Genomic DNA, 24096 nt, shown 5'->3' on the forward strand with positions numbered 1-24096 from the left:
AAAAGATGTATGGATAAATATACACCCATTTGTAGGGGCGTTGTCATATGAAAATAACAAATAATGAATAACAAATAGGAATGAATTATAAATATTTGTATAGAAATCGCACGATCTCGAGTACAATTTGGAATTTATAGGTACAAGTGATGTTTAGAAAATTTTCAAAATTGGACGACCCTTTTAGGTGAGTCCAATTTGAGAACTTTCAAACATCACAAGTATCTATATATTCTGAATTGTATGAGAAGATTGTGTGATTTTTTGTTTATAATACACTCAACAAAACTGAGCGACTTAATTGGGACTCTACAGAGTACAATTTGGGATTTAATTGTACTCCTCTTGTCCAATCAGAATCATGTAATTTTCGAGGGTATTATAATTTAAATAGTTTGATTCTAAAGCCCCTTAGATTGATGAGCATAACTGTTTTAGTATATATCAACAGGTTGATATCAAAAATGTCATCCTATACCTTCGAAAAGGTGAAATAATTACTCCTGTTTTGCTCAAAAAATAATCAATTCCTAATATTGCTATTTTTATATGACAACGCTCCTGCAATAATATGCATAAAAAAGGATAGTTTTAGTCTTGTTCTTTAATTATCATATGAAAACTGAGTAAAAATCTTGCAGACTTAATTAACAACAACTGTGACTCATGCATAATTTGTAATTCATAGCTAGATTAGAACATTAGATTTATTTTTAACATGAATACATCATATATAATTTTTACATTTAGATTTTTATATATTTTTCTAGGTTTTTTTCAATTATATTTTATTATTAATATAGCTTTTAGAAATTATTAGTAGATTCAATTTTAGCTTAATTTCTCTTTTTTTTCCCCCCGTAATTGTATAGATATATTTATTGATGATTTATTTGTGTCCCCAATTAGTCTTTGAGACTAAATACATTGACACATTAATAAAGGTTGATTGATTGATTGATTGATTGCAGATAATAAATAATAATTATTAACAATTATTATTATATATCAATAATTTTTCTTACTTGTGTTTCATGATGTCCTTCAATCCACCCTTCTGATATCCAAGCCGTTCAACAGGATTATCACTGCGGCAGGAAAGAACAAAGTGAGTAATCTCTGTTAGCATAATGTTAGACTTGAATATAGAAGTACTCACAAGTACTCACCGACAGAGCTTCTTGATAAGTGCATGTGCATTGCGCGTTATCTTGCGTGGGAAATCAATCATATCTATGCCTTTCAAAATGATGTTGTACGTCTTCATAGGATCTGATCCTGTGAATGGAGGACTGCAGAGAAAAATACACACTTAATTTAGATTATATTTAAGTAATTTTTTTTACGCTATTGGTTTGAAATTCCTTTTGGTAGCGAACAGACTTGGACATGGTGTAGTACCATGAATGGTAGTGAAAGTAATGGAAGCAAAAGTACCAGATACTTTCTGTAATATATGTACATGCTTAGGTAATCCGAGACCCCAGTAGTGACAGCGAACTGCCGCTATGCCACCCTAGATTTCCTTTAAATGGTTTTGCAATAGCTAGCTTATATTTCTAATGAAGAGTATCCTGATTCACTAAATAGTCTCTTATATTTTTGAGAAGACAATATTTTGTGGGAAGAAAATATATTCGGTATTGGGCTCCGTCGCAAATTTAAAAATAAGAAACCATACATACCTTCCTGTAAGAAGTTCATACATTAAAATACCTAGAGACCAATAGTCTGCCGATAAGTCATGACCCTATTGTGCACAAATGTTAACACATATTATTATGACATACTGGTACACAATATACCCATTGTTATGATTATGAGCTATGTAATTCAAGTCGTCTTGGTTTTTTGCTTCCATCAATCAAATTTACAGCACAACATCTAAAAGTATGACCTTGTATGAATGTACTTGCATACCTCTATGCACAAGCTTTGCATTGTCAAACAAGCTTTTGCATGCCTTATTTGGTAACACCAGCCAACTTCGCAATAAAATGTGTCAGTTTTACAAGAATGCCTGTGCACAGAGGTATGCAAATTCATTGAACATTTAAAACATTCAAATGAAGGACATTTTTACCATTCGACTATTAACATTAGGTAGAATCAATAGTGAAAGTATACAGTGTTATTACCTTGTTAAGGATAATCTCTGGTGCTACATATTCAGGTGTGCCACAAAACGTCCACGTCTTGCGTCCAAAACCAATTTTCTTAGCAAATCCGAAGTCAACCTAAATTTGCAATCATAAATTATAAAAATCAATGATTTGTTATAAGAACTTATGGCCACATGTAGGTTGCATTAGCTAATATGCACATTTAGTCTAGACTTGTGGCCTTAGATTTAAATACCATTAACATGGAGCACTGAATAAGAGAAGTCACATTTCTAAATGCAATCTGATTAGTTGGAAACTGTTGCTTGTTACTAAACAGAGCATTAAAAATGCTGTTTTATTTCTTAAGTAAAAGAAATCTTCAAAGTCATACAAGTATCATATCAAATGACTTAGATCTGATGGCAGTGTTCGTATGTTGGAAGGGCAAAAATATATTGAATGAAATATTGGACTACTTCATAATTATAATTTCAAGGAGACTTACCAATTTACAATAACCATTGCTATCTAGAAGAAGGTTCTCTGGCTACAAAAATAAAACATGAAAAAAAAAAGTGATTTATATGTGTATGAGAATATGTATGAAATATAATCATATTTGTACTGTTGTATCAAATTGAGTTGATCCTCGCAGGATATGAAGCATCTTATGCAGCTGCAAATTGAAAGACTCAGAAAAAATTCTGAGTCTTGTACAGGATTTGAACCTGTGCCCTGGTGATTCCGATGCCATATTGAGATTCTGGTTAAAATTTTTTTTCAAATGCATTGACTTGGCATTTAGGTTTTTCAAGGAGTAGTTTTAAACCATACATACCTTGAGATCTCTGTAGACAATCCCCTTAGCATGTAGATACTGGAAAGCTTCAATAACGCAGCCTACATAAAACCTAGTGGTGCCATCATCAAATGAACCTCTGTTGGTTGAGAATAGAATAATAAAAAGTAGATTAACGACTCTGTAGAACACAGATCAAACATGCCAGTGGTGTGGGCTGTTGATGCCTCACCTCTCACCAACGCAACCCGGTTTTGATCCCTGGGCTTGGTGTCATATTTAAATAGAGTTGTTTTTTAATTCTCTTCTTTGCTTTGAGAGCTTTTCACAGGGTTCTGCCAGTTTTCCTCCCTCCTCAAAAATGTATTTCTAAATCCTAATTACATCTATCTTATGACTAACCTGCCGTTATGTAGTTCTAGAAAATATTCATACCCCACCCACAAAGGAAATCGGAAATTCAGGAGAGGAGGGGGGGGGTCAGAGAAAGAACAAAATTACAGTCAATCAATCAATCAATCCTTCATTTGATAAAGCAGGTTAATATTACAGATATTGCAGATAACAATAAATGCATTGGCAGCCGAAGGCTGATGTGGACCTGCTATATAGAAAATGTATAAATTGGCAAGGTAAAAAGTATGTAACGATTTAAAATATAACTATAAATACATTTTTTTTTACAGATTTTGTATGGAAGAAAATTGGAAGTTCCTTGGGGTAGGGGAGTCCTTTTACAAATTCCCTCCATGGTAGAGGTATGGATATTTTCTGGAACTATGCAATATTATATTATTAGGTATGGATATTGATCTTACTTGTCTCGTAGGATGGTCCACAGTTCACCACCAAGACATGCTTCTAATAACATGTGCAAGTACTTCTTATCTTTGAAAGTCTTGTATAACCTGGCAATAAACAGAAAAGGCCATCAGTAAACAAACCATGACTACCCCATCCTCTGTGACCTTCTAGATCCATCCTCTCTTTCTCCTGTGCTGATTGTCGCTGCTCTCATGGTTCCACTAGAGTTTGGATCACATGCTGATGCCATTTCATGTTCAATAAGAGTACAGACCATAGTAAAGAGACCTAGTTTTGCTAATTCCTTTGCCGAAAGTCAATAGTCAAAGTGTCTTTTGATCTAATCACACCAAAAGAAACAAAGGCTGCTCTTTGTTTGTCAAACTTGAATAAGAAAAGACCTGCAACTAGTTTTTATCATATATGATGGTAAGCGCCTTGAGCATAGGATAAGTGCGCTATAGAAATAAAGTTTATTTATTTATTCATTATTATAGTTGTCTCACCTAACTATGAAGGCACTATTGGACTCCATCATGATCTTCTTTTCTGACATGATGTGGTCCTGTTGTCTTGTCTCTACTATATGATGCTTCTTTAACATCTTAAGAGCAAAGGTTCGCTTGTCACCAGCAAGTTGTACCTATGATATTAGGGTTACCACGAGTTAGAATCAACCTGATCATCACCATCACTAGCATCATCAGCATCAGCATCATCATGCTCATCACCATCATCATCATCATGATCCTCACCATCATTCTTATCACCAGCAGTACTCCCATCAATACCACAAGCACCATCATCATCACCATCATCATCATAATCTTCATCACCATCATCATAATCTTCATTACCATCACCATCACCATCATAATATTCATGATCCTCACCATCATTCTTATCACCAGCAGTACTCCCATCAGTACCACAAGCACCATCATCATCACCATCATCATCATAATCTTCATCACCATCTCATAATCTTCATCACCATCATCATAATCTTCATTACCATCACATTCACCATCACCATCATAATCTTCATCGCCACCATCATATCATCACCATCATCATCACCATCACCATCAGCAATTATGCTTATAAACTATCCTAGCTATCCATATTTCTTACCAGCTCTACTCGTCCAAAACCACCAACACCAAGAGTCTTAACCAAGCTTAGGTCTTCTAGTCGCACATTGGCAAATTCTTCTTCTTTTTCTCTTAATCGACTAGAACAAAAGTGTACAATTATAAGTACCATGAGATGAGCACTTAGAAAGCACTTGAAACAAAGTATCCTCACAGTATAAGTGCAGGACTAAGAGAATATAAAATTAAAAACATCTGTTTAGCTAACTATAATCATGATAGAGGCTTTGCACCATCATGTGACGGCAGCCATGTTAAATGGCAGGAACAATACAATCATTTTACATGAGAAATAATTCAATTCCCAAGAACAAAGGGATTTTATTGATATGTCATCTATCTAACCAAAAGCAGTCCAAGCTATATTATGAGTGCTGGGACGTGATGGTGCAAAGCCTCTTTACTATAATGACAACTTGTCGTAAATGAGTCGAAATTTATCTATTTATTTATTTATTATTGATTTTGTAGTCTGGGATTGATACCTGGCTGTTTGTGGATCAACACCTCGTTGACTATCATTGTACTTGTCCTTTTGAATTTCGTCTAAACTACCAATAAACTGAATAAAAGCTCTGGAGAAAAGAGAAAAAAATTCATCATTTAGGATAGTTATTGTAAAGTTTGGTAATAAAAATCGCTGTCCACCTTTGTACCCTCCCATAACTGTTAAATAATCAGGTACTCCATGGCCTGATCTACTTACTCTCTATCTAGAACAAGACAGGTAACACCACCTTGACCTGCAATGCAGTTTGCTGTTCTCAGATCCTCCCTAAAAATCAAAATAAACAAAAAATAAGAAAATTTAATATTATTCGTCCATCCTTCTGTCCATGTCTTTTCCTCTATCCACCAACCTTGATGATGATCATTTATCCATCTATCTGTCCTTCCATCCATCCATTCATATTTTATCCATCCATCTATCCCTTCCTTCTATTCATCCTCCTACCCGTCCATCCATTCATTCATTCCTCTGTCCATTCATTCATCCATCCATCCATCTTGATGTTGATCATTTATCCATCTATCCGTCAATCCATCCATTCATTTATTCATCCATCCATCCCTTCCTTCTATCCATCCTTCTACCCATCTACCATCCATTCTTTAGGTTCATTCATTCATTTTCTACTAACCCTTTCAATGCCTTTTCACCAAAGTAATTTCCTTTGCCTAGTGATCTAACAAAGACAGGGTCTGAATGCACTGATGTTCTCTGGGTAACATCCACCTGATAAAAAAACAAAGGTAAAATATTAAGAGAGAATTCTTTTCGTATTCAAGCAGTGAGTGCCAAAAACTATTTTCTTGAAGAAAGGCTCTTGTACAAGGCTCAAAAATCTTGTTATTCAGAAAGTTATACAAAAATTGGGATCAAAACTCATACAAAAGTCTAATTTTTGGCGTCTTGCCATTATTGCTCATTATTGAAAAAAAATTTCCTCTTAATAAAAATGGTTAGCGGTATTGTTAAAAACTGAAATCAATTCTTTCTATGTGAGGGCAAACAAGGAGCTACACCTGTTGCATGGTTTTTACTCACCTTGCCTCGTTTAATAATAAAGAATGTATCTCCTCTAGCGCCTTGTCTAATGATGAATTCACCTTCTTCATAAAATGCCTGTAGGTTACAAATCAAAAATTATAGTCTCTTCATCTCTGTTTGTTTGAAAAGACAGATCAAATGGTGCAACCCCCAACCCCAAAATAATCAAATGGTACACTACACCCACCCCACCCCCCACATAATTAAATTGTACACTCCACCCCCCACCCCCCTAAATAATCAAATGGTGCACCCCACCTACCCTCTCCCCAAAATCCTCTTTGTCTTTGTATGTTTGAAGAGACTTAGATTAAATGGTGCACCCCAAAAACCTACCCCCAAAATAATCAAACGGTTGGACCATCAAGTTTGCACTTACTTCTTCAATAACATCAGCTATCTTGAGCATGTATGCCTCTGGAAGGTCCTTCAGCAACTGAACACTAAATATAGCAAATGATAAATCAATAGGATGCAACAGTATGCCAAGTCTCGTCATTTTTATTGATATCATCATCATCTTCACTATCAACATGATAATCATCACAACTTATCACTATCTACATCAATAATTATCATCATCACCATCACCACCACCATCATCAATCATATAATCATCAATATCATCATCACCATGTTATCATCATCATCACCATCAATCATATAATCATCATCGTCATCATAATCATGTTATCATCATCATCACCATCATCATGTTATCATCATCATCACCATCAATCATAAAATCATCGTCATCACAATCATGTTATCATCATCATCACCATGTCATTATCATCATCATCAATCATATAATCATCACCACCATCATCATCATCAAAACCATCATTTAACTTACCTTTTTAAGAAGTCCATGTGTTCAGCTTGCCTCATCAGACCCGTCTTCATCATGATGGTCTGGAAAGTCTGTCTGTCTATGGCCCATAATTTGACTGATGTCTGAGCTGAAACAGCAAACCATACCTGTCAGGATCAAAGCTCTTCCTGGTAATACTGTAAAAGGATAATAGGTCACTAACCTCTTACGCTTGCTGTTCTTGTACAGTTGTACAATATAGCCAGTTCTCCAAAAGCCTTGCCAGCTCCCATGTGGCCCAACACAGCGCCTTCTTTCGTAACTTGGCATTTTCCCTCTGAAAAATTAATGAAAAATTAGTTATATTATCTATATCTCCTTTCAAAGGGATCTGGGAATTCCAAAGGGTGGGGCAGGTATTAAGAAGGTATGTTGTATAATGCCATGAAATATCTATACCTCTCCACAGAGGAGGGATTGGAATTTCAAACAGGTGGGGAGGGTCTAAGGATATGTTAAAGACCTTTAGCATCAGCTTTACTGCTAGGGATCTGAACCAGAAACACATCCACAAATACGGAGAAACATTCAGCATCAATGAAATTCAATATGGCGGCTCTTCCAGCAACGACTTTGTCATGACGCCTTGCTAAATGTTGAAAGTTTGACGGAAAATGACTGACAGTTTGCAGAGCTAACAAGAATGCCACGCTAAAAGTCTCAAATATATAGTACAGACTACCAGTAAATGTCTATACCTCTACACAGGGGGGATTTGTCTTTTTGAGGGATGGTGGGTAGAGTCTAAGAGGGTATATTGTGCAGTACCATTACAAGTCTATACCTCTCCACAGAGGGGGGATCGTTGTTTCAAAGGGAGGGGAGGGTTTGAGGAGGATATATTATGCAGTTTAAGAAAATAAACTTAATAGTTTGTATTCAAGTACAACAGTGGTATCTTATAAACTTAAAAAATAGTCTAATTAATTTAATCTGGGCTAAACTGCTCAAAGCCAGATTAGTACCAATAGTGGATTACATATTCTGGAGTATAATCTTTACTTGCTTGGTAATGCACCACGGATGGATTAGGTCTTCTCAAACTCATGAATATTTAATGAGGAGAAAACAAAGCGAATAACTACTGTGACGGTGGTTTGGAAATGTGTTCTTAATTTGCATTAAATTTCATAAAATTTTTATTTTATTTTCTCCAAGAAATATTCATGAGTTTGAGAAGTAATTTCAAACACTTGAGAGAGTTCTTCCTCCGATTTCCAAACACCTCAAAGTCAGTTAAAAACACTCGACTGCGCCTCACTTTTCGGTGTTTGGAAATTGGAGGAAGCTCTCTCTCGTGTTTGAAAAACTACTTATAAGCAATTGACACCAACAGCAGACAGCCATATGTGTGCATCTTATGGAAGATTTTTGAGTGCCAAGTGCTGATGCCAAGTGGCTGTCAAACTGCTGTTTGTTGGCGAAAACCTTAATTTTTAAGATGGATAAAGCCACTAAAAATTTTCATCATATCCTCGTATGACATTTTCATAAACAAATGAATGACAATAAGATATTTATAGAAAAATTAGCAGATTTGGGGATTAGGATCAAATAGAGGCATTGTACCATCACATAACAGCAGCCATGTTAGATGGAAAGAACAATACAATTGTTTTACATGAGAAAGAATTCAATCCCCAAGGACAAAGGGATTTTATTGTCTACCATCTAACCACAGGAAGTCGAAGCTGTATTATGGGTGCAAAGCCTCTTTAGTTTTTCTATAAATTATTTATTTATTTATGAAATAACACTGTGTTCCTTGATTACAGACTCATTTACCCTGAGCTGGACAGCAGCAGAATAATCACAAATATGAACAGTAAAGTAAAGAATCAATACACAACTACAACAATACAAACACTTTGAAACTCCATGGACCTTCACTGGAATGCATGAATATTTATTCAAAATAATTCCACATGAAATCGAGGGAAACCCTGTGCAACAGGGCTCAAAACTGCAGCATTTCGCAATGCTTTCAAAATGTTTTAGAGTAGGTGGTCTTAAGTCTGAAGTAACTGGCTGTGATCCAATAGATCAATGATTTTTTTTTTACAGAAAAGAAAAAGTAGCCAGCAGTTACTTTGAGGCAACTGCCAGAGCTCCGGTGGTAGCCAGCTTATTCTGTAAGCCCTGATTACACCAGCCAAGTTAATGACTCATGGATTCATAATTTAATCACATCCTTTTTGTAATCACTACCAAATCCTGCAATCTGATTGGTTCAAAGGAGTGCGATTAATTCCCAAATTGCATCCTTAGGAGCTCTTAATCGCATTCTAAAAAAAAAATTTTTTTTAACAATAAAATAAAACAAAAAAATTAATAAATAAGTTATTTTAGATGTTTTTTTTTGTTCGCATTTAGTTCTTCTACTACATTAAACTGATTATTCTGCACTCTTTATTGTGCCTTTTTCTTATGTATGATTACAAAAAGGATATGATTAAGTGGTAATTGAACTTCATGTCGTGCAATTTTGGTCTGAAATCAAACTTGCAATTACAAATCACACTCCCGCTACGCGGTCGTGTGATTTTGTAATCGCGCGTTTGATTTCAGACCAAATTGCACTCCACTCAGTTCAATTACCATTATTAATCAACTGACCTTCAAGAACGTATAAGTGTGATCCAGGGTCACCTTCTTTGATAATGTATTCATCTCTTTTAAACTGCTTTTCATACATACACTCAACCACTTCTCGAATCTGTGAGCCCTCAAGATTTTTAAGAAAATCATTATCAAGGATCGCTTCTTTTATGAGGTCTTTAGATCTGATGAATAAAAAGAAAGACAAACAAAATCAAAATCAGATGCTTTAATTTAACAATTGGAATTTTTGTATCATCAAGTAAGAGTATATTTTCCTCGGGGAAAAAAATCCCAAATTTATGACACGGAAAAAGTCAATAAGACTCAATAATAAACTCCACCCAATTAGGAACTTGCAAATTTCTTGTGAGAAAAAAATGTGCCCCACCCTACCCCTGAGAATTTTAAAATGTAAGATACACCCTCAACCACCACCCCTGGAATTGCCGAAAATTTCTGCACCTTTACTATACTGTCATTCTACTTTATCTAAAATCTCTCTTTCTTTCGTTTTCATTTTCTGACCTTTATGAGCCAATTAAAAATACAGTCTTTATAAAATAATATTTCTTTACTTGTCAGAAAATGCACATTCAAATCAACTCATCATTACCTTGATTAACTCTGACGTTTTTACTCTATTCGATCATTTTTTTTGTTGAAAATACTAAACCATGACACTAAAATGTACTATAATCTTACTTAAAAGCTTTCCGTCTCTTAGTACAAGTCAGTATGTCTGACTTGTCGAAGATAAGACACCTGCGCTCATCTCATTGAGTTCTTATGTCTGATTAAGAAAGAGACGTAGATCTTATTGAAATAGACCATTTTCGAGTTCAAAATTACCGCTGTGTTTCTTGATTACAGACTAATTTGCTCAGGCTTAGCCTCGATTTTGTGAAGAATATTCACCTTTTCTGGTCAAGGTCCGTCAAGTTTCGTATTGTTGAACTTGTGCATTCTTTACTTTACTGTTGGTATTTACGAGTAATTAGACACTGATTCGAGGCTTAGCCTGAGCAAATGAGTCTGTAATCAAGAAACACAGTGGTAATTTGGAACTGGAAAAGTGTCTATTATCCTATAGTAGAAATCAGCTCAGTAGAAGCCACAAACTTCCATGTTTAGTCTTTTCTAGAGAGCTATTATTTTTCACCCAATCTCATTCAATGAGATAAGCCTGTTAAGCTGGGAAAGAGTGGAGTGGTTATTACTGTAGTTATCTACAATAAGTTGATTAAAACACATGTTGGATACTGCTTATTATAGCTAGTACTTTATAGCTCTGTATTTACTTACGCTTGCAGTTATCTCAAACCCACTAGGCATTTTTGCGGTTAATATTGATACTATATCCCATGTATATATTACTAGCATTCTTTTATGACCAAGATAATAGATGCAGTAAGGTGATCTGTGAAGTGATAGAGCAATTTCCTCTTACCTCTGAGGTCACAGGTTCGATTCCTAGACTCTGCATCACATGTAAGCAGAATTTGTTAAACCTCTCCCTTGATTCAAGAGTTTTTCTAGATATTCTCTAGCTTTCCTACCTCTATTATACCTAACACGATAAATTCTAAGTCAATCTGTGAGTAAGCCATGTCCCGACTTTGATCAGCCCAGAGGTTTTAGTAGTGTCAATAGAATTTGAAGGTTTTTGAAGTGTTTGCAAAGTATAAAATACAATAATTGCTCATGGAATTCAGTTAATTTAATATTTCTCTGGTATATTTTAATTTACATTAAAATATAACTAACAGACTCTTAATGTATTTTTAGATCAGTCTATAAGGCTAGAGCTGATTATATCAAAAGACATTATGGTAACATGTGGAGCACAGGGGCTATATACTTAGCATCATATCTCTTCAGAAAATCTACATTAAAAAAGCATTAAAAGTAGCAGAGTGAGATCAAGTGAAAGAGAAACAATAAACAATAGTAGAATAAATAGACTATAAAGCCTTTGATTATCCTTTTAAAAAAAAAACGAATCCTTGGAAAGCAGTGAGAAATAAGTTAAGTTATAGCTGACCTATCTTGCACCAAAAAAAGAAAAGAAAAAAGCATCTCTAAGATTTATAAATATAATTATAATTCTGTCATCTACTACTCCAACTGCTCTGAGGGCAAAAAAGTCAAAATTGGGGGAAAATTTGCCCAGGGTAAAAAGGACATTTAAATATATATACAACCTGCCTGTAAAAGAACAGAAGAGTTATGTTCTTGAGCATGCTATAAATAAGCAGTAAAGCTCATTTATGGTTCAAAATACAAAATAAAAATGATACAGACAGTTTTTTTTATAAATTTTGGCTGCTTAAATAATTTTGGTGAGCAAAATTTTCCCTGATATTTTATTTTCTATTTGGAAGTTCAAAATGGTTTCAGGCTGTCAGTAGTAAAATTTGACCTGTATTTTGGCCTTTTGAATGTCACTATTTTGAGCCCTGTATGTAATTCTAGATATGGATTTATTACTGTATTTATAGCTTTATATGGGAAAGACTTCCTGTCATACTGACCCTGTGCTATTAATATCTTGGTGTTCAGTTCAGTTGGAATTTGTTGACAAGCTTCGATTCTTTTTGTAATAATGTTAGAGCGTAAACACTATTTGTTTTTTAACAGCTTTATTGGCCTTCAAATTTCAGAATTAACAGAATAAATAACATTCCTTTATAAAGAAATAATAATTCTGACTAACTCACAGATTCAACCCTGAAGCAACCTCTGGTCTGATTAAAGTCAGGGCACGGCTAACTCACAGATTCAACCCTGAAGCAACCTCTGGGCTGATCTAAGTCAGGGCATGGCTAACTCACAGATTAAATTAGAATTTAGCAAGGCAGGTTTTGTGGAGGGAGGAAAATCAAGGAAGAGAGAAACTATATCCCTTATACATTTACATAATATAGGTATGCTATCAACACAGATAGAAGCTCAATTATAAGAATGTATTTATGACACAGTATGAACATTAATTGATACCACATGCTGGTGCTATAATCAGTTGAGACTTACTATTGACAGGCCGTATGTATGTATTCATTATGTCACACAAAATAAAGGAAAAAAAATTTTCGTGGGAGCTAGCAATGACAAAAAGAAACTGCAAAAAATTGTATTTTTAGGCATTTAGCTTGATTAACTCTGCTATTTCTAAGTGGCTTGTGCTCTTCTCCTGCTCTTATCTACTCGTAAATACATAGTTTCTAGCTATCAGAATGTTAATAAAGTTATTGTTGTCATTATTTCAAACTTAGGCTGCATTCATAATGTATGGCAGGGGGGAGGGGGGCAGGTGAAATTGAGAGGGATCGGGAAAATTTTGGTAGGAAAAAATGGGGGATCAGCAAATTTTTATCAGAAAAACGGGGGGGATGCATAATTTTTGGAAGAAGCTACAAGCCTTGCTTAGGGGGGATCATATTTTTTTGCATGACTTTAAGGGGGGGTGTTAAGAATTATTCTGGATATTTGAAATTTTCACCTGCCCCCCCCCCCTCTTCCATACATTATGAACCCAGCCTTACGAAAACCAATACTAGCCAGTGAATACACATGGTATATATTATAGAATGAACACCTGTTTATGAAAAGTTTGAAAACCAGACATATATATTTATTCAAAAAAGGTCGTTGGTGCATGTTGCTTGTTTCTTACTAAGTTTGAAATATATTACATTTATATGTAAATAATATCAGCACAGACGAAAATATACCAGGAAGGTTTTGGTTGTATATACCACAGAATCTAATAATCACAACAGGACAAAACCAAGATTAATTAAATCTAGCAGAAAGATCAAAGATCTGATTGGAATTTAGAAGTAGATATTTGCAAACGGAAGAAAACTAGAAAACCTGACAAAAACCCTCAAAGCAAAGGAGACAAAGTATGAAAGACAATACTCATATTATGATGATAAGTCTGGGATCAAAGCCTTGACTGCTGTGATGAGAAGCAGTGCATTATGGAATCACAAGCCACAGGACTATGCCGAACACTGTGCGATATTCATACATATTTACATATTCTTTCCTAAATTTGTAAAAACATGATTGTTTGATAACATTGATAGGATAATGTATAAACATGAGAAAACTCTAATTCTAATTCTCAACATTTTTGAAGAAAAATAGAGATGAAGCATGGTCAAATCAAACAAACAAACATTTTTATATTTTCATGCCTTTGGATAGAAGAGCTCTATTTTTTCCCTACAAATTATATTTATTGTCTTATGAAAAATATCAGTCAAACTTGAAATATCTTTCCAACCTTGAATGTAATATATAATTCCCCTAGACATCTATTTCCTCTTCAATTCATTTTATCCTACAGTATATGTCTAATCTATCCTTATACCTAGAAAATGACAGTTATTTAGTCAAATAGCATAACGTTTCTCAAATCTTGTCAAAATGAAGATATCTTTTGCCATGTGAAGCTCATTAGGTCAATAGCTTTGACAACATGAATAATATAGAAGTACCATCAGTCAAAATGACGAGGATCTTGATAAGCATTGTGAATACGTACTTTAAAGACACTCGTATGAAACAATCTAGTATGATTGGGTTTGGTAAATCTTGATTCACATAGAAAAGCTAATCAATAACATGTACAGGTGGCCACGATGATACCATGTGGTAGGGTGGAGAATAATGAGGATTAAGTAATTAGTTTGTGACAATAAGAAAAATAAATGGCTATCAAGTTGAAAAGACATGCAGAGTTGTGTAATGTTGTCAGCTGCATGCTATTAGGAAGAACTGGAAGGTATGTGGAAGAAGAAAGAACAAACGAAAGAAAGAACAAAAAAACAAAAGAGACAAAGAAAGAAATTGTGGTGGTCATGATAATACTATGTGGTAAGGTGGAGAATAATGAGGATTAAGTAATAATTAATTTGTGACAATAAGAAAAATAAATGGCTATCAAGTTGAAAAGACATGCAGAGTTATGTAATGTTGTCAGCTGCATGCCATTAGGAAGAACTGGGAGGTATGTGGAAGAAGAAAAAATGAACGAAAGAAAGAACAAAAGAACAAAAAAAGACAAAGAAATTAAGAAGAGAAGGAAGAAAAAAGAATGGATGAAGAAAAGAGAGAATTGGAGACAAGCCAGCCTTGAAAAATGAATAATATGCTAATGAGCAAGGAGGCAAACACTTGACAGCCAGGACAGAAAGAAGGAGAAAGAAAGAAAGAAAGATGTAAAAAAGATGAAACAAAGAAAGGAAAAAAGGAAGGAAAAAAGAAAGGAAAAAAGAAAGAAAAAAGAAAATAGGAAGAAAAAGAGAAAATGGTAAGAAAGAAAATTTCAGGAGAAAAGAAGAAAAAATATGTAAGAAAGATGAAACAAAGAAAGGAAATAAGAAAGAAAAAAGAAAGAAAAAGAAAATAGGAAGAAAAAGAGAAAATGGAAAGAAAGAAAATTTTAGGAAGGATGGAATGGAAAATACATTGTCTAGTTTTTGTGTGTGTGTCACTGATATTTAGAACACAGATTAACAATTTTTCCTTATGGATTTATACCCACTAAAGGGATGATCATTATCTATAAAAAGACGACTGGAAATCTAGAAAAGCATTTTTTGGATGACTCACTACAAAATGCATTAAAACATTGCGTGGAACTTATTCCCTTTATGCATGAAAACCCTTAAAAGCTTTAAAAGCCATTAAAGCATAACTCTTTAATCTTTTTATTGTCTATGAATAAACTGGCGCTTATCCACATATATGAAATATGGAAGTAACTTAGTGATTAAACCTACCGCTTATTTTAAAAGAAAATTCAAGCTTCTATGTGCACATTAATTGATTATATAAATTACTTATTGTAACTCTATACCAGGGCCGTTGCCACCAGTACAGCTGGCCCAGTTTTAACTTCACCACTTTTTACTCTTAGAATCATTTTTCCCCCTCGTAAAAATATTTATTACACAAGTAAATAAAAAAACAGGACCAGCTTCGTAAGAAAAAAAGGACCACTGTTTAATTGGTGGCTTTGGCCTTGTATACTTGTACTCTATACTGTACGTGTAACCTTCCTAGCTGTATAACACTGTACAACTACCTATAATTAATAGCCAGGTTAGGGATTGCCAAAGATTGCCAATTTTATAAGCTGTTGCCGCCCACCAACATAAAAGTCCAAAAAAAAGTGCAAACTTTAGGCTTCAATAACTTTCTTCATATTTAGAGAAGAGTTAACTAGCTAAAAACTAGTGTGAGCTGCGTCGGTGGAATAAAAAAGTTTCTGATGAAGGAGTAGCGTCCGTTTTTTCATCTTTTCACTGTGTATAATTTACCTCTTTATCATTACTTCTTCATATTTACTGAATTTATCTCAAACTTTCAACTTTTACTAATTGAGTTAAGATGATCTTTGGAATAATGATATTTATTAGTATTGAATTAATATTTAAAATGACATGCTAGTCGGTGCAAACTCCTTATCTTTGTATAAATTCAAATCTTATCACATTTGTGTTTCATGATAAGGAAACAAAAGAGAAATTGTAACATAAGTGATCGCAAGCTAAGATAATTTCCTATTTTACAGTTTCATTCAGTAACCACAAATAATAGCTTCAAGCCAAGGTTAGAGTTGCAGTACATGATTAAGAGTATAATATTAGTTTTTGCTATGTGGAAAATCCAGCCTCGACTTGGAACTATTATCCATAGTCACTGAATGGACTGTAAAATGGAATATTGAAGATCATTTAACTATATATCCTCTGATATTTAATCTACATGCTTAGACTTGAATTTTGATAAGAAATTGTGAGAAATGTAATGTCAGATTACTGTAGTACGAAGTAAATGGGGAATTTCTTGGAAATAAATTTTTGGAAATATATTACTTGGAATAATTAATATATGAATATAATTGGTACTGCTTGATAAATATGATGATGTTAACAAAGTGTATATAAATTCTTCCTTATATCAAACAACAATTCTCTTCACGATCATTCTTTCTTATTTTTATAACAGCAATGCAAAAAAAAACAAACAAGCAATCACTGTAGATAATTAATATAATACAAAAAGAATGTATATAATAGGAACTAATAAAAAATCTCTATAGCAATAGTTGTCGAAAACATATAATTATTTCAGGAATCTCGAATGGACAGCTAGCACAGAATCTTACATGAAGATCATCAACTACAATCTATAGCTAGCACAATCTTACTAGAAGGTTACAGTGTAACCAAAAATTCAGATTTTTAAAGCCTTCCATTGTTAAATAAGCTAGCAATCTTTCTTCACCTTCACAGCATTGTTTCTAATCTTATGCTCTATAAGATTTCAATAGCTATAAATAACTATGTCACTTCAAGATTTTCCAGTGGAGTTTTTCAACTTTTTTACTCATAACCAATAATTCTTAACTCAAAATGAAATATCAAGGAAAGAGATTTTCAATTTTTGTCTTAATGTCTTACAGAGGCAAGCGTTCAAATCTTGCCTCAGGGACCATAAAGCCAATTAGGTAGCTGATAGCTCAGAAAAATGTTAGGTTGGGATTAACTTAAGAATTAACATCTATTGTTAGGATTAGAAGACAATTCTTCAAATACAAGTCATTTTGATTTTAATATTGCAATATAAAAGTGCCATTCTTTCTACGTTATTTTTACTGCATTTATTAAATGACAGGTTCAAATTTTTTCTCCTAGAGTATATGTAGACTACAAAAGAACATGTTACATCAAAGTAACATATTTGAGTGAATATTTCAGGTTGTGGCAATCCATAGAAGTGCTTTTATGGTTTTTGAGTTAATAAACAAAAACCACAAGGTTAAAAAATGCCATAAAATTAACTTACTATAGACTTGCATCGGAAAATTCATTACCAGGTGATCAAATAGGTTGAATAGTCCAACATGTTTAGCATTTTTTATTCATTTTTGTCTACATGGAAGTACTGTTAGTGCATATTGATCTAAAAAATACGAATAACATAAAACATATATATAGTGTATATATGCTATATTCGACTCTATATTAGATATTGTGTATATGTGTGGACTTTGTATTTTGACTGTGTTCAACAATCCTTTGGATTATGTTTGAAAGGGGCTGTTCTGAATACAATAGTCAAACGCCAACCTCAGGTAGAGCGCAGATGAGTGAAGACAATTCATCGTCTATTTTCTTTCTCATTTTACATTTTCTGAGAGCTACAGCATTAGTATTTTTGTCAGCGCTCGAATTTCTAAACAATTAAGACATTCTCATATGATATTGAACACGATTTTGACCGCCAAGTCTCAATTCAAACAACCTCATAAGCCCTAAATAACCAAAAAAATCCATGTTTTTATGTGTTGTTGATAAAAACATGAGTTGTTGATGCCTGGCTTGTTGAAGTCTAGAAAACACGAGGAGTTAATAAAGTTGTTTTGTTGTTCAACCTTCATAAGAGTGAGGCTTTTTCATGTTGAGTTTTTCTATAGGCTGCGTAAATATTTCCCAAAAACAATACACAAACTCTTTTCTACAAAACAATACATAACAAGAGAACTCAATCGCCCGCACAAATGCCCCGGCAAAGAAGCCATTTAGTTGTTTATTCCTCGAGAAAACCAAATTACAGTAACTATGAGTAAAACCAACAGACTGCTATTGCTGAAATTTGATGTTGAGACTATAGGCGTTAGAAGAATGATAGTTTCTTTCTCGACAGCTACAGGTTCGATTGTTTACTCTTGAAAAAACAACATAAATATCGAGTAAAAAACGCCAGAGTAGTAATTTATTCAAGTCGCTAAGGTAGTAACTTCAACAATGCACTAGTTGTTGTTGATTTTAGCTTTTTTCCATGCATGTTAGGAAAGAATTTTATCTGTCGAGAGCTTCACAAGTTGCTCTTGTATTCCGAGGTTTGCATGTTAATCCTACGTGGTTTTAACAGCAATAAGGAATAAATTAGAAAGGCTGAGATTCTTCTTCAGATTTCTGCGAGAAGAAGAGCCCTTTATGTAAAATAACAAAACAGAAACACTTCACAAAGCTACCAAAAAATCCCCCTTTGTAGGGACTGTGTTAACGAAAACTTAAATCCACGTACTGCACCTTTAAACGCAATGAAATTTGTACTACAGTAATAAAAAATACACATTGTATTTAACACGAGAAGATAATAGAGAGGTAAAACAGGAGAGCTTTGACAAGAACGGAGCCTAAAATCCGAAGCGTGAAATCCGATCTCGAATTGTTCAGTTGTTCCAGAAATAAAGGAAATCGGAAGAGTATTTAGAGAACGAGTTAGTTGTGTTAATAAAAATACTAGCGACCAAAACACGTTGGTAATATGGGCAATCAGCGGGTAAGCTAGAATAGTGGCGGCCAAGTCAACTAACAGCGTTAAATTAATAAGCAGTGTTGGTGGCTAGTACCGCTCTCGTAAAGACGAAAGGACGGCGTTTGGAACTGACCTTGCCTTTGATACTGCAATCTAACGACGCCTTGGTGTTATTAATAACAATCAAAGAAAATACAATGTAAAAGAATGTTTAGATTATGATGAAGAAAGCATCACAAGTCGAAAGGTATTATTACTAAGTCAAATTTAGACTAAAGTTACTGCCCTAATCGACATGATCGTCTCTACAGAATATTTTGGGACTGTCTTTCGGCATGAGGAAAGCAAAATATCAAACGAAAAAGATTATAATCGCAATTTTACTATAACTAGTATTACTAACACACACGCAGAGGCTAGATTTGAGAATGCTAAAAATGATTAAAGGAATTAGACTTAGTTTAGTAGCTTGCCTGGTAGTCTTCGTATGTCGTTGCAGAGGCTTCGAGTTGTCAGCCACAGCTTTGGCATTCTGCGGCTCTGCGGAAATGCCTTGTCGTTGGTTTCTGGTTCTTCCTACGGCGGTCGGTACATTCGGTTGCAATACTGATCGGTATTTATCCAACTCACTCTCTAATCTCCGTACTAGTTCGTCCTTTCGCCGCAGTTCTTGTTCCAGAGCCATAATCCTGGAATCCTTCATCTTCAGTTCACTGTTCTTTTCTTGCAGCGCGTGCTGTAGTTCACGCAGGCTGCCCATTTTATTCCCGGAGTTTCGTTGAAAACACAAACAACTAAAGGTGGATGATGTTCGCCGCCTCGGAGTGTGTATGGAGGCTTCACCTGACCCACCGCAAAGCATTACTACTGCAGTCACCACAGCAACTACACCCGAACTGTACCCTGGGTAATATTAACAGGCTTAGTTGGGCCGAATCTTGGTATAGTGAGGAACGAATGGTGGATTTGAAACGTCGGCGGTAATCGATATGGTCGAAAGAGATTCCGCGCCTAGCTTAGTCCGTTTAGTGCGCAGTGCGCGAGAATTAGTGAATCAACAGCCCACTTATTGTGATGGGGAGCCGGCGATCTTGTATCCAATAAGCTTTCTTGAGAGAACAGATGAATAATTAGCTGCAGTGACAACAGCAGACCGGCTACAAGCAAAGTCCTGTTGAATGAATAACATCCTCAATAGTATTGCTGTGTTTATATTCACCTGGCGGGGCCACAAATGCTTTATATTATCGTGTAGTGTTTAGCGTCCTGAGTACAAAGGTATTTCGGTGAGCTCTTTTTTGTGTTATAGTTAATCCCTTGGACTTTGATTGGCTTAGCACTTTAAATTTGTCTTTACTCGCCAAGATGCGGTCAAAACCACTGAGTTCTAGCCAAAGATGTGCTCTACGACTTGCTTACATTAACCGTCATTACCTGATTTTAAAACTCTTCAAATGTTCGACAAAATGGTTAGATGATGAGTGCAATCCTACCACAATCGCTTTACAAATAAAGGCTCCTTTACATTAGACATTGGCATTTGAATTTGCTTTTCTTATTGCATAATTGAAATGCTTTGGCTGTACTAAATATGGCAGCCGGAGATGAGCTGGCGGATTGGCAGTCCAATCAAAAATGCTTTTTTTTTTTTACGATTCACCAGTTTTGTCCATTGAAATTTTCCAGATTTTCTCGACTCTTGCAAACCCAGGCGATGAGTAATTGGTCCTTATATATACCTCCAAGTGCGTTCCGCGTTTTAGAGTCGTATTTTATAATGAACGATGTGTGGTAGATGGGCCTTTTTCGCTTAGGTTTCCAGCACAGACCAGTATCATAAAAAGTCGACCAACTACGTTTGACGATTTGGTTCATCAGACATCAGACATCATGGCGTTGTTCTTGACCCTAAAATGGCTCTCAATCAATAATACGAATGACAGGATTTTAAGACTGTAAGTGGAGTGCTAAGCGAGAAGGAAAACAGTTCCTAAGAGGAGCGACGAGTATGCAGAAAAACAAGCCAACCTCAAATTAATTCGCCAACTTAAAAAAAATATTTTTATATGATAATTAAAGTGAGTTACATGCCTCGATAAACACAAACAAACGATTTGAAATCCCACTCAAATAGTCATAATCAAAATAATCCGACATATTATGGCTCTTCATGGCTGACCTTTGAATCAAATTCGATAAAATGGTTGCATCACTGAACAAATTTGACCTATTTGTTATAGCTCGAGTATTGATTTTAAGGGATTCAAAAGAAATAAAAAGCTAAGAGTATTTTATATTCTTTCTGCTATCGGTCTTATCTCAAACTGAAAACAAAAAAGTCTTAAGAAAATATTAAACTGAATGAAGGAAGACCACGCTGTGATGTACGTCCGGACAACGTCAAAAGAACCAATATGGAATATTCCATTCGATTTTTCTTATCGTTTTCTCAGAACTGAAGCAGTAACAAACAAAAAAACTTACCTAGTTATGGAAGTTATCTACGTATTTATCTTTTTTTTTTCGGTTCTTCAGTCAATAAATGAATAGCTATTTTTACAAAAAATGACGGTATCTTTTGAGTAGCATTTTAGAATGGTCGTGATAATAGGGGCTTTTATTTATGGCAGGCGTTTGAACGTCAGAGCTATGTAGTAGTTCTCGAAAAAACACTAGAAAGGCTTGTGAAATGATGAATTCAATGCGCATTTCCGATTGCTACTTGTAGTAAGCATAATGATTCCTCGTCGGGCACATCCTCTGGTGTTCACGGCTCATATCCCATTTTGTCCTTAATTCCGCTCTTGTATTGGGAACGAGGTTTCCGTGGACTTCCCGTCACGTATCGTGTATCGGCAGAGCTGCTTTTTGGTCCTATTCTGTGCCTTGTAGTATTTTTTTCCAGTTTTTCCTCCACTTATCGTTCCCGCCATTCTGTGCCTTGTAGGATTTTTCTCCAGTTTTTTCTCCACTTGTTGTTCAGGCTGTGCTTCGTAGGATTTTTTTCCGGTTTTTCGTTCCTTCGCAAAAATTAAACTTCTAAATTCCGACCCGGTCATAAAATGAGAATCACAGGTTTGCTACTGGCTGTTAAATCCTGACCTTGTGCAACAATGGAGATATATTTCTGTCTTATTTATTTTAGGCGTAACAAAGCTCTTCATGTTTAATACTCGTATACCCCTGTCAGCCAAACTCATACCAAGCTTTGCAACATTACTGTTCCAAAGTTCCAAAGCGTATGGCGATTGACACTAGGTATTCCATTTTCTACGTCACTCATGACGTAGTCATTTATTTTTGCTTGCATTCAGCAGAATTAACGACATTATGATTCAGCATCTCGATCTGAAAAATCGAGGTGCGCTTACCTGGTTTGAAATGCTGCCTGGGAAAAGTATACTGCTTTTACTCCACTTGGTTTCTCAGTATTTTCTCTATATTGCCAAAATTTCTGTTCACAGGACTTTACGACTACTGTCTACCCAAGCGGGTGTCTACCCAAACGGATGTCTACCCAAACGGTTGTCTACCCAAATGGATGTCTACCCCCAAAGGGATGTCTACCCCAAACGGGTGTCTACCCAAACAGATGTCTACCCCAAACGGGTGTTTACCCTAAGGGATGTCTACCCAAACGGGTGTCTACCCAAACAGGTGTTTCCCATTCTCGTACCCAAAGCCTTCTCAGCTTTCTAACGAAAAATCAAAGGCTCTGATAACACACAAATCGACCGTTAATTTGATTGGTTTAAATTTTTTGCATCAACGGGTATTCCATTCTCGTACCCAAGTCCTACTTATTAGCCAGTAGAGTCTGGGTACGAGAACTTGAATATCCAGAATGCCGGAATTCAAAATCCTCTTACCTTTCTTCCTTTTCAACTATAACCGGTTGTGGTGTTGAATTCTGAACTCGTTTTGCCGGCTCAGCCGAGACGCCTTGTGCACGTGCCCGTGGATAGGAGGGTAGGGGCATGACTGACATCAATTTTTCTGTCTTGTTTTCTAACTCAACGATGGTATTATCCTGTTCCCGTATCGTCATTGCCTTTAAAAAATTAAAATTTAAAACATGAATATATCTCACTATGGGTATGGTGCGTGATTGTCAGGATAAATTGATTGGATACCCTGTTTTTCTTTGGTTGTGATTTTCCCATTTCCTACTCTGATCTAACAGTGGCGGATCTAGGGGTGGGTTTTGGGGGTTGCAACCCCCCCTATGAGAGCCATCGTGATTTTTTATTATCATTTGTTTTACATGACAACACCAACAGCATCGCGAGATTTATTAAAACAGGGGTGCCGAACACATTTCGCTAGCTTTTTTTTCTATACGCCGTGTGTGGGACCAGAAACAACCATGCTCGCCTGCAGCAATAATCGTCTCCCTAACATTTTGGTATGCTGTATCTCTCCCCCTCCACCACCTCAATCAATGCTATAACCCCCCCTTTGAAAAAATCCTGGATCCGCCCCTGTCTAAGAATATAATCTGACTATCTCTGCTACTAAAACTGATCAGTAGTGATCAACGAATTTCCAATTTCCAGACATGGGCTCATTATGCACATAGAAATCATTCAAATCCAAGGTAGTTTCATTGGATCATTCAAATTTGGACCTTGCAGCCTCGACTGAATGCATTGAGCTTGACCAGTGAAGCAAGGGAGGAATACGCCCAAAACTGGGAAGATACGATTCTGGAATTCATGTGAAAACATTTGTAACTGTTCTTTTTTAAGTATATGAAATTGATTATCGCGTTGCGCGGGTCGTGCGAACCCTGATCGAGACTCAATTTCTACCGTGTTAAAATTAATAGTTTTATATCCCGCTATAAATAAAATTTAACCTGCCAT

At 35.3% G+C, this 24096-nt stretch overlaps 1 protein-coding gene across 3 annotated transcripts in view; it reads right to left on the bottom strand.

Annotated features, from left to right (window-relative positions):
* The window catches only part of LOC116289897 (cGMP-dependent protein kinase 1), a 35191-nt gene that overhangs the window by 4044 nt on the left and 7051 nt on the right, over window positions 1–24096 (bottom strand). For 2 of the 3 annotated variants that reach the window (XM_031696838.2, XM_031696837.2), the window contains exons 4-21: window positions 23101–23282; window positions 9905–10071; window positions 7452–7565; window positions 7271–7376; window positions 6794–6857; window positions 6412–6489; window positions 6005–6099; window positions 5569–5637; window positions 5348–5437; window positions 4843–4942; window positions 4215–4351; window positions 3723–3812; window positions 2944–3043; window positions 2611–2652; window positions 2139–2237; window positions 1686–1750; window positions 1170–1292; window positions 1026–1088 (exon numbers count right to left, since the gene is read on the bottom strand). In XM_031696838.2, the coding sequence (XP_031552698.1) occupies window positions 1026–1088; window positions 1170–1292; window positions 1686–1750; window positions 2139–2237; window positions 2611–2652; window positions 2944–3043; window positions 3723–3812; window positions 4215–4351; window positions 4843–4942; window positions 5348–5437; window positions 5569–5637; window positions 6005–6099; window positions 6412–6489; window positions 6794–6857; window positions 7271–7376; window positions 7452–7565; window positions 9905–10071; window positions 23101–23282 (1784 nt within the window). Of the gene's footprint in view, window positions 1–1025; window positions 1089–1169; window positions 1293–1685; window positions 1751–2138; window positions 2238–2610; window positions 2653–2943; window positions 3044–3722; window positions 3813–4214; window positions 4352–4842; window positions 4943–5347; window positions 5438–5568; window positions 5638–6004; window positions 6100–6411; window positions 6490–6793; window positions 6858–7270; window positions 7377–7451; window positions 7566–9904; window positions 10072–19704; window positions 21265–23100; window positions 23283–24096 lie in introns of those variants that run through there. The other variant, XM_031696839.2, reaches the window with a different exon arrangement.

Source organism: Actinia tenebrosa, unplaced genomic scaffold (genome assembly GCF_029948245.1).
Source record: "Actinia tenebrosa isolate PJP-AT-01 unplaced genomic scaffold, QUT_ActTen_1.0 PGA_scaffold16__25_contigs__length_10494907, whole genome shotgun sequence".
Classification (NCBI taxonomy): Eukaryota; Metazoa; Cnidaria; class Anthozoa; order Actiniaria; family Actiniidae; genus Actinia; species Actinia tenebrosa.